The 18,552-nt window shown below is 46.2% G+C and overlaps 1 protein-coding gene across 1 annotated transcript in view; it reads left to right on the forward strand.

The window, feature by feature from the left end:
• Positions 1–4,468: 4,468 nt before the first annotated feature.
• RFX7 (regulatory factor X7) overlaps positions 4,469–18,552 on the forward strand; it is a 49,723-nt gene continuing 35,639 nt past the window's right edge. Inside the window, exon 1 of the mRNA XM_038147317.1 lies at positions 4,469–4,815. Coding sequence (XP_038003245.1) covers positions 4,667–4,815 — 149 coding nt within the window. The 5' untranslated portion in view covers positions 4,469–4,666. The remainder of the gene's footprint in view (positions 4,816–18,552) is intronic.

An 18,552-nucleotide genomic window follows, 5' to 3' on the forward strand; every position in this document is an offset into this window, starting at 1 on the left:
TCACTAGGCAGAGGGGTGGTTAATGCTCTTCCTTTGCTAGAGAAGGACTCATGATCATGGGGCCTACCTCAGACTTCCCCAGCACGTTTTTAACATTTCCTGTTACTTGCCAAGAGGCCATACTGTGCACCACACAAAGCTCACTCCCACTCCAAACAGATGCTGCAAGACCCAGAAAAGCTTAGAAAATTTCTGGTCAAGCAGGCTTACATTGTAATTAAAGTAGCCCCCTTTTCACTGCCTGGTTTGAACACACACCATTTTCTTCTGTCAGCTGGGATGATATGAATTTGAAGCCGGGCTAACCGGCTTTTTTTTTTTTTTTTTTTTTTTAATTTTCTTTAATAATTGAAACCATAAAAGCTGAAGTTTTCATTAAAATTTGTTAGGTGAATTACTAGTTATTGCACTCTGATTTTACAGATCCTACACATGAATGGAGATAAGAAAATAAACAGCACCAGAGCGAAATGTCTTGGGCATAGCTCAGGATACACAGAGACAGGCATCCCTGGGGAAGGAGAGTTGCAAAAAGCCATCAAAATGGAGTTCACTGAACTGGCATTTAAAGCTTTTGGGAAGTGTCTTTTTTTTAGCAAACCTTTAAAGTCAATTATCCTCAGAGAATGTGCTTCATGTTTGCCTTGAGGATAAAGATAGTGAGATTTCATAATTTATCTGGCTCATACCTCTGAGCGGGCAGGGCCCTGGCCCTGTGCTAGACAAGAGGCGGCAGATCCCTCTCTACGGACAGGAGAGCGGGAAAAGCGCCTTCCCCTCGCTGCTGGCTGCGAGTGGAGAAAGGGCAGCGAGGCATTCCTCCCTGAAAGTGAGAGACGCTGTATTCCCCAACTGTCAGACACAATCCATTATGGAAAAAACAAAACAAAGCCATGCTGAACTGCCGCAGAGAAAATCCTGGAAAACAGGTGGGACAGTTCTTAAGCACAACTTTTCCCCACAGAGAGGGAATGTGTTAGATCTGAAGCTCCAGAAATGGAGGGAAAATAAACAGAGCTTTTGGAATTAACCTGGCAAAATGGAGTTGGCTCCCACCTGTGTCAGGACAGCACAGTGGAGGTTGTCCTCCTGCAGACAGCCAGCTCTTTCTCCAGAATGGCTCTTTCATTCTCTGTTGAAGATCATCCTCAGATGAATATGTCTGTCTGGCACAGGAGACTTGCAGTGCTCTTGAGTTAGAAAAGACATGAATTTTAGCACTAGTGCAGCAACATCAGTTTTCTAGACAAGTAAAATCTGCCTGCAGAAGGAGAGAGGAAGCCCCCACCTACTCACAGTTCAGCTGCTGTGCTCTTCCACAAGGGCAGATGTTTGGAAAATGGGGAAGAACAGGAAAGATCCTGGTCCTCCCAACACTAGTCTGGTTTCTGACATGCTTAAACTTTCACACATCTTTCTTTACAGTAAGGGGACTTAAAATTAACTCATGTGTATTACTTTTGGTGTGTTTGTTATACAGTGCTGACCAGCAGGTAAATGTCTGCATCAAATTACGGTTTTCAGAACCATTAGGTACAAGAACTCCAGCAGACGGTTGTAGTGGTCCTTGGTGGATAATCCCTGGAGATGTCCAGTCAGTCCATCTCATAGCTGTTCATCTCCTAGCAGTTAAATAATTCCCTTCAGTATCTTCAAGTTAATTCTGTCAGCACGAGCTCTTTGTCGAGACAGTAATTCTGGATCTGTTTGTTCTTTGCTGCAGTCACACACGGCCACATAAAGTGCGTATGAGCTGCCACCATCTTTGCCCATTTTGCACAGGTGCGTGAGCCTGTAGGAAACACGAGGCAAATTCAGCTGGTTGTGTGGGAGGCAGCCGAGATGGCCCCCATTTATGAACCTGTGAGTGTGTAAAGGGCAGGACTCCCCCCTCGGTGTGGGAACAGGCGCATGACAGACCTGTGCCAGCGCCAGGAGAGCACCGAGGGGAATTACTCCTAACAGGAAAAGGCTCGTGGAGAGCAGAGAGTGAGCTTCTCTTCTGTACTTATACACAGCACAGCCCCATTTCTTCTAAGTATCACACTGTGAAAAAAGGTTAATTTTTTATTTACTGCTAGGCCTGAGAAGGAAATCTCTTCTTTACACAAAACAGGACCCTGATCTAAGTTTGGGCTTTTGCGGAATCTTGTTTTGGGCCTGATGCTCAAACCCAGCAATAACAGGCTTATACTTGGAAAGCTTCACACCAAAGGCACAGGAAAAATAAAAAGAAAAAAAAAGTATTTTTATAGAACAATTGATTGATAGTGAGATATGGGAGCATAAACATAGCTTTGGAAGCCCATGGACCCTTTTGACCACCAAAATGCAACCTGGGAGTCTGGCTCACTTGTTTAATCTCTGTGCCAGTTTAATCCCATTCTGCCCTAAAACACCTGGTGTGATTTCAGGGTGGCACTGCTGGCCTTTGGGTGCCAGCCTGTCATGATATTGCAGATTTTGCAGAATTGCAGAAGAGAAATGACCTTTTTTTTTTTTTTTTTTTTTTTAATCACATGATGCCCATACAGCTGTAAATATACATTATTAAAAGGACATGTCTGGGTCCTAAATGAATGAGGAACTAAATAATACACTTGTCTTCCAGCTGCTGGTTTAGGCTGAAAGCAACACTGAAAAGATGTGTATTTTTTACAATTTATTGTAATGGTCTGTGCTCCTGCAAACATGATGGATATCTGTTGAACCTTATTCTGAGATGTAGGGCCAATATATAGGCGCTGGCCAGAATGATTTTATGGCTTGGATCCCTGTGGGTTAAATTCTGATCAGGCAGATGTGACTGAGTCCAACAAAAGATCTCAACAGAAGCAACTCTAGCTGTGTTGATACAGTTGCTATTAAGTGGAAATTGCCACAAAACTAAAAAATATCACCGAGGACATTCACCCTTGTCTTCCTGTGCCAGTTTACCTACATACTGATATAGTTTTCTTGCAAAAAGCATAGCAGTTAGGATTTAAAATTGATTACTTTTTAGTTTACTTCTGATTAAAAAATTGTACCTTTTTTCCCCCTTATTTTTTAAATGACCTTCAGAAATTTTCAATTATCATTAAAAAACATTTTTAATAAGAGGCAGGAACAAGAAAGCTTAGTTTTTTTGATTCTGATGAGAGGTTTTGTAAGGGGAAGATCACCGTCATTGTCATAGCCATTAATGTTCTGATTTTGGAGCAGTGGAGACGTAAGCAAATATTTATTTTTGAAAGGCCTTTGCTTCGGTTGATGACAAAATGCTCATCTCCTAAATTTAGCAATGCTGTGTCTCCATGTGTATATTTATATTATTAGTCACCTTTAAGCCCACATTTTCTGTGATCAGCACGAGCTAGGGAGTCAGTGCATCCTTGTGTCAGAGGGTACCTGCATGTCCGTGCCCCTGCCGAGTGGGCTGAGTGTCCAAGTTGTGAATTCCAGGGGGAACAGACCAGAACTGGAGCGGCTGGGAAAAGAGGGGCAACAGGGGGGCAGCCTGAGCAGGCTTTGTTACCATAACCCTACAGGGAAGAGAAACAATAACCATGGAATATCCAGAGTTGGAAGGGACCCGCATGGGTCATCGAGTCCAACTCCTAATAATGACTTTAATAATGGTCACCTTGTATCATCGTCCTTGAATGTAGGTATTTACCTGTCCACTATCCCAGGCTGTGCAGTTCCTCTGGCTTTTTTCATTAAAAGCCACGATCCCAAGGAGCAGAAATATGGCTTGCGCCTGTAGTTCAGAGAAAGCGGTTGCGGTAGCTGCACAATTTAAATTTTGGGAAAATGTTTTCGCAGAAAGGTTGTGGGTAAAGGCCGGCGGGACTAATGGCAACCCGGCCCCACTTACGTCTAGGGGACACACACAGGAAGCCTGAGGGCGAGCAGTGGCCCGGCCTACCGCCGCCCGTGCCGGTGTCTGGCTTCCTCAGCGCCATGTGAGCGCGGCGGCACTTGTTATTTTGTTACGAGCCGCGGCGGAGGGCGGGCCGGGCGCGGGGGCTGCGGGGCGCACCCGGCCGCGGTGCCGCAGCTGATGTAATGCTGCTGCCGCCGCAGCGCCTTCACGTGTCTGCGGCGCGCCCGGCCAGCGGGGCAGCAGCGTGTGCCGCACGGTGTGTGCGCCGCGACACACGGGGACACACACGCACACACACACACACACACGTGTTATTTGCGCCGCCGGGCCGCTGCGGGCGCAGTCCGCACCCCTCCCAACCGCGGCGGGGGTCCCGGGCCTGACGGAGGGGCCGGCCCCCTGCTCGGGCTGCGCTCGCCGCCCCCGGCCCCAGTCGCGGCCCCGGCCCCGGCCCCCTCCCCGGCGGCGGCGGCGGCGGCGGCGCGGGGCGGCCCGTGTGTCGGGCACGCCGAGCCTGCGCACTCGGCGGCCGGGCGGGCACGGCGGCCGCGGGGCGAGGAGCGGCGCGGGGCGGGCCGGGCCGGGCCAGGTGCTGCTGCGGGGCGGGGGAGCGCGGAGCGACCCTGCGCGGGGGCGGCGGGGGCCGGGCGCCATGCGCCGAGCCGCGGGCCGGGCTCGCCATCCTGCGGCGTAGCGGCGGGACGGGTTCCGCCCGTGATGTCCCCCGGGCAGCGGGGGAAGGCGACTCACTCGAGCGCTGCGGCAGAGGCCTAGTGCGGCCAGCGCCGCTCGCGTCCCATGGCCGAGGAGCAGCAGCCGGAGGGGGGGCAGCCGCCGCGGCGGCTCGCCGGCACCCCCGCGCCCGGCGGGGCCCTGCCGGCCCTGGTGCCGGGGCTGCAGGGCGGCGAGGCCAGCGCGCTGCAGCACAAGATCCGCAGCTCCATCTGGTAAGGGCCGGGCCCCGGGCCGGGGCAGCGGGGAAGGGGCCGGGGGGCTGCGCGGGCGCGGGGGGGGCGCGGCCCCTTTGTGCGGGCGGCGCGGAGCACACGCGTGTTCGCGGGCGGGGGTCGCGGCCGGTGCCGCGCGGGCGGGACCGGCCCCGTGTGCGGGCGGGCGGCGGCGCTGCCCGGCTGCGGTGGGCGGCGGGCTCGGGTCACCTGCCGCAGGCGCTGCAGCCGGGCGCATCTTGCGCGGCCCGCGGCGCTCCCGGTCGTGTTTGTAGCGCGCACAGGAGCGCCCAGCGCGGCGCTGGTGCAGCGGGGGATGCGGAGCTGGGCAGGAAGGGTGCGATTGTCCAGCCTCCTGTAAACCTCTGCTCTTCTGAGGTCCCAGTCAGGCACTTCAAATGCAGTTTTGGCTGGAGCTCACGATGGTTTTCAAGTTTCTGCATAGGAATCCAGGTTATTTTTTGCTGATTTTTTCCCCTAAACATTTAATTTCTTAGTAAACCAGCATTTTATTTAATAATTTCATTTTATGTGTATTGGGGGAATGAGGTGAACCGAGTTTAGGCTGGTGCAAATAGAGCACTTTGTTGTTCTTTTTTTTTTTGGTTTTTTTTTTAGCGTCTGCAGGAGGCTGTCACCTGCAGCATTTGTATTTTATGAACGTTTTTAAAAGCTGCTTTTGGCTGAGGGCACTGGTAAAGAGTACTGAAAGTTGGGAGTTGTAAATACAGGTTACTCATGTAATGTTTTCCTTTATATATACACACACACACCATGTGTATTTTATACATAAACTCATCCCAATAAAAACATACTGATCAAGCTTGCATATTACGTCATATTACAGTTAGATTGTGTGGTTTGAATGGATGTCGCTAGAAAATAAAGAGCATCTAAATATAATTTTGCCTTCAGATTTTACTGTATGGCATACTGAAATAGCTTTTATTATTAGGATGGTGGTTGTTTTGTTTTTATTTATTTAAACAGTAAATAATAGTTCATTCTCCTTCATCCACTCTTGCTACCTTTTGTTTTGGTCTTCTCTGCAATGTGACCTAGAGAAGGAATATGATCTGCAGAATTTTCTGTCTTTTTGGATCATAAAATCTTCACACCCTCCTAATTTATTATGGTATTTAGTGATGGTCTTTTCATGTTTCCTTCTCTTTGCATGAACGTGCTGTTTGGAAATGAGCCTCGGAGAGCATGTTTACATTGCATTCAGATTAGGAGGTATCATGTCCAAGTTGAAGACAAAATGGCTACTAAGTAAAACCTCTGCTTTTATTGTGGCTTTTCTTTTTCAAGGAAAAAGAGCACATATGTTAGCCTCTGAAATGAAAACTGATTGTTTGAGTCAGGTGAACTCGGTGAATAGCCCAAGCCCATGTTTGCTACAAAGGAATGAAGCGTTTTGCCCAGGGCCAGTGGCTTGCCTGGTGCCAAGTGCCTGTGACCGGCAGAGGTTTCCCAGCACCTTGCAGCCCCGTCTCCTGTTACTTCCCAGGCGTTCCTCACCTTCACAGTCTTCCTCCTGGCTACCTGCTTCTGCTCCGGGCTTCAACTTCCCTGCTGCTCTCAGGCAGCATCCATTCCCTGCAGGTTGTGCTGTTGAAATGCAGTATTTGAAGATAAGGTTATTTTTTATAAGAAAACCTTTTCTTTTGATGTTTTCAAATCTTAAATTTCTCTCTTGTGATCAAGCAGTCTTCCTTTGAGGTTGGAGTTTAATGTGAATTTGCATCTTCCTGGACGTGGGGTGGTTGTTTGGGCGCAGCAGGGATGAGGAGCGCTGCCAAGGCGTTGTGCACACTGTGCCCCAATGAACAGTGGAAGGTCTCCTTCTGAACTGGCATCAAACTGGGGCTTGCTCTACGTTCGGTGGCTGCTGGTGATGGATAAACAGCAGGAGAGGTGGAAGGCCGGGGTGAAAATGGCAGTGCACTGCTGTTAACGGAATGAGGTGTAATGTGCAGAGCAGAGTTTCTTCCTCTTTTCTCCTTCCCTCCTCTTCCTCCCCTCTTCCCTTGCCGTGCAGTTGCATGTGCTGGCAGGTTGGTGCATTCAGTTCCCCCTTTGCTTCCCAGCAGGTTTAGCTCATCCAGCTCGGTACTTTTCTCTGTTGTTGTCCCCCACCTTCTTTTTTCCTGTGCGTGTTTGTACATAGTGGATGGAGGCTTTTAGTTGGTTGTGCTTGTTACAGGTTTTGTTTGGTTGGTTAGTTTTTTAAAAGGTTTCAGCCTTCAGATTGTATTGTCAGTGAAAATAGTATAGCAAAATATAGCAGCCACGTAAATACTGGACTTGAGGATCACAAACAAGTCTGTGCTTGTCCCTCCACTTCACAGACAAATATAAATATAGAGACTGAGGCAGGCCACGAGTGGGACAATGAGCTATTAATTATCTCAACTCGCACTTATTTTATTCTGTTTATTAAATTAAAATGTAGTTTGACAAAAACATATTAAGTAATTGTGTCCATGTGGAGTCCCTTAAATTGAAACAATAGTTTAAGCCCTGCTGGTTACATTTGCAGGCATGGTCAGTATAGGTACAAGACTTAAAAATATGCTTTTTAGGTGTCCAGTCTGTTGGTGTTTGGTGTTTTTTTTTTTTTGTTGAGGTGTTTTTGGCATGTAAGGTGACCACTAGTTTGAGCTGAGGAGGGGAAGATAAAAGAGTGATTTAGCTGTGCTTAAAAACAAATCAGGAAGTATTTATTTGCATTACAACATCATATACAGGTATTTAACTGCTCTTTGGTTACAGTAATTGAAGCTCATCACTGTCTCTCTGTATTTGTGTCCTGGCTGCCCCACTAGAGCACATGCAGCAGTGGTGTCTGGTTTTGTTGTGCTGCGTGCGTGAGTTGCTGAGGCGGTGGGATGTGTTCTTACGGTGTGGGTGAAGCGGGCAGAAATAATACTGGGTGTCTTTTCCCATTGATGGATTAGAAGTCTAGACAGAGAGAACACGTCTTTGGGAGCCCAGCCTGGCTGATTAGTGTCAGCATGGGCGGGTTTGTAAATTGCCCTGGTCTTCGCTGGACACTGGGCCTTAATCTGCCTGTTTTTATTTCTCTTTAGATTTGTCAAAGCTTTCATATTTATTAATAGCTTTTTGTCCAGACGTTGGAGCCCGAGGCGGGAAAACCTCCCTAGTCAGCTGTCTGAGCATATAGACTAATGGGGTTTCACTTATTTCTTTGGGTGAGGGTACTGTATTACCAAATGTGTGTTATTTGTATATGATGTTTCTGTACCCAAACATATGGTGGTGAAGACAGAGTCTACTCAGTATCACATTGACTTGCCAAGGAATATCTTACAGCTGAAGACAGCCAGTGAAGTACGGATGTAAAAGCGGCGTGGCACGAGGATTGAGACGCAGAGATGGCCAAGGGAGGATGGTGTCAGCTGAGGGTCTGTCACTGCTGGCGTAAAAGAAAAAGACCAGCAGTTTTAGGCAATTTAATCCCTCTGCTCACTGTAATAATCCAAAATCCGGTAGCTGTGAACATTGAAGGAGCAGACAGGTTTGTTTTCTTGTTCACTATTGCAAATAACTGGCGATGGTTCTGCAATGAGCACTTGTTTACCATTGTAAATAGTAATCTAGTGCTTGCATCTGTGCATGGGTTGGCCCCAGCTTCTTTCACCTTGCCTGCATCTCAGCTCTTTTTGTCCTAAAGGCATCTGTTAGGATTTGAATATAGCAATTCTGCTTGAGAGATTAATTTCTCTCCTTCTCCGCCCCAGTGTCTCATGTGTAAGCCAAGCTGAGGACCAGGCAGTGTGGAGTGGCCAACACAAAGCACTGCACTTGCGGCCATTTCAGGCTGGACCTGGGTGTGGGTTTCAGACCCATCATTTTTGTCCTCCAGTCGCTCTTCTCGCTACAAGTTGTATCGGAAACCATCTGAGCGAGTCTGGGCAGTGCTGAAATTGTGTCCTAATGCCCAGTTTGTCTCACGTTGAAGAAGGAGTAGGAGGTGAATTGTGCCCTTGTTACTTTTGGACTCTTGTTATTGGGCTAGAAAACCAGATTAGCTGATTGTTACACCAGTGGGTTCTAATTTTTGGAAGGCTCCATTCTTTTTTATGACTTAAAACATTCCTGCTCCCTCCTGCAGTTGCATCCATCACTCCTCATTAGGCATTGTCAGCAAGCGTGGATCGTCACTTAGCTGTTGGCAGAGCCAATGTTCTGCAACTTGGGAAATGCCATTGAGGTTTTTCATAATAGGAATTGCTACTTATTTGTATAGTTAGGTCAGCAGAAAAAATTATTGACTTGATATTTTTAATAAAAATTAATATTGATTGACTTGATATTTTTTAATAAAATGCCTGGCAATGAAGAGGGAAGCTTGAGGGATATGTGTTTCAGGCTTCTAGCAAATGCAGATGGATATACCTTTTTGGTAGTTTTCTTTTGCAGTTGAAATTTCTGTATGTGTTTTTTTAAAACAAGTGTTTCTTGAGTCAGGTTGGATTAATGTGTAAACCAACCCATCTGCATTTTCTCTCTTTCTTGTAGCTTGGGAGAGGGAGACAGGAAGTAAGAGAAAAAAAACCAAAATACTGAAGGTTATATTAGGGAAGTAGCCTGTCAAAATTGGGAGAAAACTAAATTTCCTCTGATTACAGAGTACCTGTGGTTATTCTGTGCCCCCAGCCCAAAATGCAGCGCCATCATTCCCTCCTTCATCCTTGTTAATTCATTGTTGGAGGTGGGAAACACAGGTTATAATTCTTCAATTACAGATTACTGATTTCTGTGAGGAAAATCAAGTAATTGTCATTGACAGGTGTACAGGCTGCACTTATTTCACTTAGTCTATGCGACATCAGAAGTGTGTTTACCTGCTTTGAAAAAATACCTTGAGCCCCTTAGCTGAGAGGTGATGAGAGTGTAAAACTGCAGAGATTTCTTGTCACTGACTTAGTTTTCCCTGGCTTCTTGGTTCCAGTGATTGCAGGTGTTGGTACGGTTTGCCTGTCCGGAATGTGTTTCCTGATCTGGTGTATAAGCAGTCAAATACATAGGAAAAACCTGAACCATGGAGTGTATTTTAGAGTAGTTCCTGGTGATTTCAGGGAAGGTCACCCCTCCTTGGGCAAAGCATTTAGCAGCTTGTCATTCTCCTTCACACTCTGCTTCCCCAAATGGACAGGAGCAGAAAATGGAATTTGTTTCATTTCATTCCACCTGGTTCTGTACAAGTTCCCATGTAGTTATTGTGGGGGAAAAAAGGCATTTCTGAGATGAGGGGTAACTCCTAGGAGAGATATTTCCATAAAACAATCCATCCTATCACTTCATGTGCCGAATTCTCTGACTGCAGGCAAATTTCAAACCAGCGTGTAACCATCTGTGGTGCAGAACTCATGAATTGGGCAAAATAAATCCTACATCATTCGTCCCTTTCTCAGCTTCTCCTGGAGATGGCCTCCATGGGTTGTTCGGACGCCTTCCACTCCTCTGAGCAAGGGCCAGAACATGTTACTGCACGTTCCTGTGTACAGGACACTCCTTCGGTGAGGAAGTCCCCCAGGATTCCCTCTCAGCAAGGCAGGGTTGAACAGCTTTGCTGTCCCTGCTGCAGTGCATCCCTGTGCTGTTGGGAAAATCTGGGTGCCAGGAGCGGGCTGGTCAGCGGCGCAGCCGTCGGTGCCAGCGGCGTGGGAGGAGGAGCAGCTTTCCAAAACGGGCCACAGCCACCAGTGTGGTGGAGTTTCTAGGTCAGCAGGTGTGGAGGCCAATTTGGTCTGCAGGCGTTTTTACAAGGTTAGAAAATAAACCTGAGTTAAATGAATGGTGACCTTTATGTAACCTTTGGAGAGCGGAGCTGAGGTTTTATTGAATATCCTGGCTCTGAGTTGGAGGGAATAGCTTTGCAGAAAAAAGGTCTTTATAAACCTGCTTTTAGGAAGAGTGGATTTTTCACTCTTGTTTGTGAGTTTTGTTTGTCTTTGTTTCTTGAAACAATAGAATCTAAAAAAACTATATGGCAAAAAAAAGCAATATTCAAGTAATAAAAGATTTGGATAAGTTTTACTGTTGTTCATTTGGAATTCATTGGAGTGCATGCAATTGTTGACTTCACAGCATCAAACATACGCAATTTCTTGTTTCATAAACATTTTACTTTCCACTGCAGGAGTTTCTTCATTGAAGCAAGTCAGATGGTGTGACGTTGTGGTTCAGTGCAGCAGTTCTAATGAGTCCTTAATAAGCACAGACTTGCAGGGTTGTCATCCCAGGCCTCTGTAGCTGGGTTGCTTGCCCTTTAGGAGAGTTCTGCATTATTTACATGTGTCTGTATGTAAGACAAGTAGGCAAGTAGGAATCCAAATCTCTACCTGAAAAGCACACTTGGACAATCCCCCTAAAAGTTTCTGGATACTGTATAAATTAATCAGAAAAAATCATATAATTGGGTGAGGTTACTGTACTGCTCAGGTTAGGGTGGTCAGACTTACACTGAAGCACTGAAAAGTCCTTTAATTAATTGGAGCTTGGGATGGTTTTGTTAGTCTTTTTCTCTGTGAGTGTGTAGTTTTGAGAGCACGGGCTGAGCTTAATGTTTTTATACAGATCCCATAAGTTATGTATGTTGCCTTCTCTTGTTACTCTACTCAGCTGCTTGCCAAACAGAAGTATTTGGAGAAGGGCCAGAGCTGCAAAATTCAGATCAGGATCCAAATTTGGATTTTTGGTTCAAGCCTTTCTAATATCTAATATTACAAAACCTTACATATAAATAAGGAGTTCTTTATTTTTAAACTGTGGCGACGAGGACAGGGAGGTAGCTTCCTCTCCCTCTGGAGCAGTCCAGGTAGAAGGGTGGACTGTGTGTTACAAAGCTGGCAGCAGGTGATTCAAAAGGTAAGTTGAATAGGTGAAAAAGCAGTGAGTGCACTGTCACCCAGAAAGAGCCTAAGCAAAAGGCCAGCACAAATTGGTGCTTTGAAGCCAGTGAGAAGAATCCCCTAAATCTAAAAATTCTGGAAGTGGTGGGATGTTTCGTGGTGTTTGATTTGATCTTTGGGAATTTCGTTTGTTTTGTTTTGTTCTAAATGGAGTTAGCCAGTATCTCAATTTTAATGCTTTCTTGATTTAATGGAAAAAGGATTATCTCTCACCAAGTAGGATGCTTGTTATCGGCTGCTGTGCCATCAACAGGCTTTCAGTAAGCTGCCCAGTGTTTTGTGGTGTTGAACGTTTAGTCATTAAGACAGTGGAAAAAAAAACCATTCAAAACTTCCCAAATATTTTCCTTGTGGCTACTTTTTAATCGCTTGTGGTTGCTGTGGTGACACTGTACCTGTCAAAGGGTGACACTGTCAAAGGTGGAGAGGCTGGGTGTTGCTGCAGGAGTGGGATGGGGGCAGCTCTGGTGGGACCTGCACCCAGTGAGTGGCATTGTCCCCATGGCTCGTGTGACCAGCTGTGACCCACAGCCACCCTGCGAGGGCAGCACCTGGCTGCTCCAGGGCAGGATGGGTGTCTGTGGCTGTCTGGGGGTGTACCTGTGTTCCTCCACCGTCATGAGTCCCACTCAGCTTTTCCCTGGAGCTGGCTGGGAGTGCTATTGCTTGCCCATTCTCAGGTACTTCAAGTTTGGGAAGAGAATCTTGTTCCTGGGGAGAACTTTTTTATTAAATGGGGCACATTTGTATCTTCCCCTGAGAGGAAGTTTGTGGTTAAATGTTGAGGTCCATGATCGATGGCCATCCTTTCTGATGGATGGCCTCACAGGCGTGCAGGCAATGTGTATTTCTCAGTCAGAAATTCCTAAGTGCCATTATAAGGTTGTTGGGACACCTGTGTGTGAAAAAGATTGCACTGGACAGTAGAAATTACAGTTCGTGGCTTTGCATATGAAGCAGTGGATTATACTGTTTTTAAAGTGGTCAGCAATGCAAATTATTGGAACTTTTTCTCAATGTGAACGAGGTTGCCTTGTAAGTATCAACAGAAGCGTCCTTTAGACAAACAAAAATTAGTGTGTAAGAAAAGCATGCTGGACAATAGGATGGGCAGTTTGTTCTCCTGTGGTTGCCTTACCTTCTTCTTGCCCTTGTTTGCAAATTGCTTGAAAATACCTGGAGTAGTCTTTGTGACTTCAGTGGAGGTATTCCTGGGTGCCTTCTCCCTTCCTCTTCAGAACCACTGCCACATTAAAATACAGACTGGAAAGGCAGTTACTTAGTACCACAAATGGTAACTCTTTGAAGGCCTCTAAATTGAAAAGCTTTAACATTTATTTAATATTTTTGTGGATGGAATTTTAGTCTTGTTTTTAATCTGCTCTGAAAAAATACGACAGCTCCTTCTTTCAGAGCCACATGTTGGTTTTATTGCTAGTTCAGTAGAGGAAAATACTTGAGAGGCTTGGGTGCTTGTTAAATCGGGAGGAGAATTCTGCGCAGGGATTCTGGATCCTGTGTGAATGCAGAGTCTGGAGGCAGTCTGAAATTGAGACTCGAGGTGTCTGCTTCAGGGCTGGACATCCTCTGGCAGCACCAGGATGTTGTGTGCTGAGGGTGTGTGGGCAGTAGTTTCTTGGGAAGAGCACACAGGGTGCCCTGCCCAGGAGAGCTGTGCTCGTGGGTGCTTGGCATCGTCCGCTCCCAGCTGGCTTCAGATGCTTTGTGCAAGCTCCTGATTGCTCTGTGGTCCTTGTGCTGCTTCTGTGGAACTTGGTAGCTGTGGGTGAGGCATCTGTGAGGCCAGCCAGCCCTTGGTGAAAGCTGCAGCTCCTTCTGCTGTGATGGGGCTGTCTGAAGAAAAGGCTAAAAATAATTTTGAACTATTTTTGCAGGAGTCAGACTGCCACGGCAACTTTTTATCCAAGCTCTGACAAAGTGTGTCAAAATTCCTTTCATTAAGGGTGTATGAAAGGTTGGTCAATTTTCTTTATGGTTTGATTTTGTTGCCATATTAAGCCTTTTGGCATGATAAATGATGAGAGCCTACAGTTGCTATTAGTGGCCATATAAACTAAATTAATTAGTTGATATTTAAAAGACAGTCAAGTTACTCACTGGCAGTAATTGGAAGCTGCACACCTGGAACCACATTTTGCTGAAGAGCTAAGCCTGCTTTTGGCTCCAGGAGCCTGCTCTACAACATTACCTTCATTATGCTTGATTCCAGTGGTGTAGTTCAATCACTGACTCCTAAAGAGTTGTGAAATTGCAGCTGAGGGAAAAGTATTTGCCTTTTCCATTCAACAAGTGAGTGAAATGGGAATGGTAGCTATAGTTTTAAAATGCAAGAAATATCCCTGGAAAAGGATATTTTGAGCATAATCTGTTAGTTGTTGGGAGATAGATTGCTGCATCAAATAAAATATTTGGAAATGCTGGTGGTTTGTGTGTGTTTAATTACACTGGACAAAGGTTTGTCTAAATGCAGTTTATAGTGAATCTTCAGTTAAAAATTAATCTTGAGCTCATTTTATCATGAAAAAAAAAGTAAAATGCTGACCCTTAAGATTTAGTAACTTGTATAATTAAGTCTGTGATCCAAGAAGATATCCAGACACCTCTCTCTTATTGCTTACTTCTCAGTAGAAGCCAGGTGTCTGATTACCCTGTAGATCTGTGCCTGAATATACTCTGAGTAGTCAGTTTTTGGTTAATAGCAGCTAAAAAAATGGTAATAGTCTTGAGCTCTGAGGCTAAGAATAAACATGAAACAAAATTCTTTGTTTTGTTTAGTACCAGTGAGTTTAGGCAGTCCCCACTTGGCTTTCATGGAACTTATCTGCATGGACTGCATCTTTCTTGCTAGCAGCTTCCTTCTCTTGGTATGGTTTGTACAGTCAAGTTGGTGAAACTTGTAACTTAATTGAAAAACACAGTTTAGCTCATGTGTGCCATGGTTCCTTGTGTGGAAGCCCCTCTGTGAACACTTAGTCACCCATGTGTGCCCTGGGATGCTGTCAGTGAGTAGCTCCAGCTGTTCAGGGTGAAAATAATTGCAATGGGTGAGTGTTTGCAATGCAGGACTAATAATTGTTATTTGTGCCTTCACAGTGATTCTTGTCACTTTGGTAAAGTTCTTAGTTACTGCTGAGTACTTTAAATAGCAGTAGCTTTGTGGTAAATGTAGGCTTTGAGGGCCGGTGTAGGATCTGGAGATAGCTTGAGTGTGTTGTATTCTCCTGGAATTTGTCAAACTCAGAAAGGTGAGTTGCAGTTTTGGCTTGATTAGTTCAGCTCTTGAGCAAAGGAGTGGCAAAGCAGCATATAGTTCACTGTGAAAATTGAAATCAAACTGTGTTACTAATCAGGAAAGGACATTTTCATTCTCGTAATGTGAACATCTGCTCTCCCACTGCAATGTTTACGCATGATGTGATTCACGGGAATGAAAATCCAGACTGATCAGATCTGCAGTGCTCTTAAACAATGTCTGCTTCTGGAAGGACCCCTCAGACAAGTCATTTTGGGTACCATTGGCATGAGACTTTTGCAGAAGCATAATTCAGTGAACTGTTAGATGCTGAAAACATGTGGTAGCCTACAGGTGAATGTCAACAGCACTGTTACCCTGGTGAGTACTTGTATAGAACTGTCTACATACATCTGAAATATAATTCTCTGCTGTTATGATTTTTAGAAAGTCAGAAGTTTAGTGCAGCTTTTCTGAAATCTGATCTAGATTTAATCCAGCACAGCCTTTTCTGATTTTGACTCTTTTACTAAGTAAGTTGTGGTGTAATTGTGCAGCTCCCTGGGATGTTTAGAATATACATGCTATGGATAATGAATCCATCCAGGTGTTCTGTAAATTGTCTGAATAGGGTGCTAAACTCAGTGGCCTGTGTGGCTGTGGCTTCAGTACTTTGTACGAGGACAGGTCACATGGCCTCTGCTGCATTTTCAAAAGAAAACCATGACAGTATGAAAACTTCTGAAATGGGTACCAAAATGCTTATGGATGATGCTGTGCTTGCAAAGCAGGTGTTTTACTTGAGAAGAAAATGGCTAAGTTGTTAGGTTTTCGGGTCCTGTCGCCCTCGTTGCCTGTAGAAGTAGGATGGCGAGGCAACAGACTGGCTGCACACATTGTTCCCTGTTCTGAGGACAGAGAACTGAACCCTAAAGTAGTGGGGTATTAAATGCTGGTCAGATGGCAGGGAAGGAGGCAGTGTGTGGGGTGGAGTGCATGGTGTTGGCCTGCCCCACACTGCGGGTTCTGCAGTGCTGCCCTGGAGCTCTGTGCTGCTGCTGCTGCTGCTGTGGAGCTGGGCTGGCCTGATGGGGGCAGCCCCGGAGCTGCAAACATGATCCAGGTGGGAGCAGCCAGTTCTGCTGTGCAGGGCCATGTAAGCTACCTGTTGGACAGAGTTAATTTTCCACCTAGGAGTGAGTGCAGTTGTGTTTAAACTCCTTTTCATAAAATCCTTAAGAATTGGAGTAGCATGTATTTGTAACTCTTTCTACTAAAGATCCTAGTTCAGGGTTTAAAACCATTTAAAAAAGTGCCACATAGATTATTTTTTCTACCCCCAGAAGCAGAGTATGGCAAGCTGATGAGTTGCACTGCTTTAGCATTCAGTGAACTGACCTTTGAGATAGTCAAGAGTCTTCTGGCTACTTGCAGCTCTTTATTTGCAGAGACCAGAGAGCTTCTGTGTCTAGAGTGGGTTGAAGCTGATGAGCAGAGGTGACTGGGAAGTGCCTCGGTGCAGGTGCAAGGCTGAAGGATGGATGCCTGAAAGAACCCGTGGAAGCTGAACAAGGGGGAGTCCTCTGAGATGGGAGGTTGTATGGTCACCATCAGGCAGCAGTGCCATGTTCATCCTGCATGTGTTCAGCTTTAAATTTTCACCTGATGGTAAAGTCAAGGACAGGCGAGGGTTCTGGGATACGCCAGGGAGCAACATGGCACAAGTTGGAGAGAAGTTGCCTTTCCTATGGCAGTGAAGCCATGCCCATCTAGCAGGAAAGGAGTGACCCTTATAGTAGGCAGATGCTTGGAGAGTGCATGTAGATGCTCAGGGCATTACTCAGCACAGGGAAACCTAAGAGGTTGCAAGAATTGCATTCCATGGGAGTCAGCAATTGGGTACAGGTTCCTCAAGTGGAAAAAAGGGTGCAGAGGAGCTGTGTGGTGGGCAGCCATGAGAGAAAAGGGAGCAAGAAGGAGGAATGCATGTGTGCAGAAATCAGGGCAGAAGCAGGGGTAATAGGATGTTGCAAACAGCCTTGGGAGGAAAGGGCTAGATAAAAGCTGAATTTGTTTGCAAAAAGACAGGTTGATACCTATGGGGGGAGCTGTTCAAAGTGGAGGGGATAGAAGGATGTCTGTGGCATGGAGGAGGGACAGAGAGTGTGCCAGGGAAACCCTGCAGGTGAAGTTGGGCCTCCTCAGTGCAGCGTCTGTGAAAGGCCTAGGGCAGCCCCTGGATTGCTCCTCTGCTTCCCAGTGTGTGCCAGGCCCAGGGAGCATCGAGATGGCATCTTGGCGAGGCTGGGGCGCATCTCCAGGCTGGCAGTGGGACACCTGCAGCTGCTGGCCCTGCAGGTTTTGGGGAGGGGATGGCTGTGTGCCCTGTCTGGGTGCTGGCTTTTGTGTTGGGCTCTGCAGGGCAGGGGGGTCTCATCTGCTCCCTCAGGATAAAGCCACAGAAGAGCTTGGACGGGACTGGGTTGTGGCCCTGCAAACCAGATGACAGCCCCTGGGTACCAAATGAATAGGGAAATAAAGAGGCACAAATCTCTCTGTTAAGAGAATGTAACTAGGATAGCTGTGGGTCTTGAAAATGTTTAAGGAAATAATGTGAAATAAAGAAGAAGAAACCAAATTTTTTATGAGCAGGCTTAAATCTGCCATCCGGGCACCTGTGCCAGCACTGGGAAACACGTGTGGTGGAAAGCCTTGCTGCAGTGCTGCTGACCCTGGGAGCTGTTCTGTTGGGTTCAGCTGAGCTCTGCGCTGTGTGCAGTGAACACAGCACTGTGCAGATTTGTACATTTCTGGGTGTGTGTTACATGTAAGCGGAGCGTAGAACTCCTCCTATTTTCTTACATGAATATGGTTTTGCTTTGCCAAAACTTTTTTGTCTGTAGCCACCATTTCCCAAGGAAAAGGCAGTGGAGGACCAGGTCTGTGACCTGTGGCAGGCTGTGATGCCCAGCAAGGTGCTGCCTTCCTCCTCCTCCTCCTCAGCTAGTCGGCTCTGCAGGCATGGAAGAGAAACAATTTTGTGCACGTGTTTTATAGATGCGCTGAATTTCCTGTTTGGTTTTTAAGTTCTGCTGAGGAGTGTCACCCCCTTAGTTTCTCTAGGCATCCTTTCTTGGGGCCATGTGGGACAAAGGCTGGAGTAAAATCCCAGTGTCTCATTGTTGGCTTTACAGTGCCTCCAGTTCAGACCCTTAAGTAATAATGTTTTGATGGGGCTTCTGGTGACCTCAGCTGAAAATAGCACAGCAGATCTCTTAGCTATCTATAGGTTGGATTGTGAAGCAACCAAAGGTTGATTTGTTTTTTCATAATTAGTTTCAAAACCCAGTTTTCATTGTAGAATATGTGAGTTGTTGCAATGGATGGTGTGCTCTGTAGCCACAACCTGCACGTCTGGTGACTGTTTCCATCTTTCTGCTTTTAGTGGGACATTCCTGAGATGAAATTTCTTCTGAAATAATCTTTTTTCATTCTGCTTTTTTGAGATTGTAGATTGTTAGTAATAAATACAGGATGCGTCTC

The sequence above is a fragment of the Motacilla alba genome, chromosome 10 (assembly GCF_015832195.1).
Source record: "Motacilla alba alba isolate MOTALB_02 chromosome 10, Motacilla_alba_V1.0_pri, whole genome shotgun sequence".
Taxonomy (NCBI): Eukaryota; Metazoa; Chordata; class Aves; order Passeriformes; family Motacillidae; genus Motacilla; species Motacilla alba.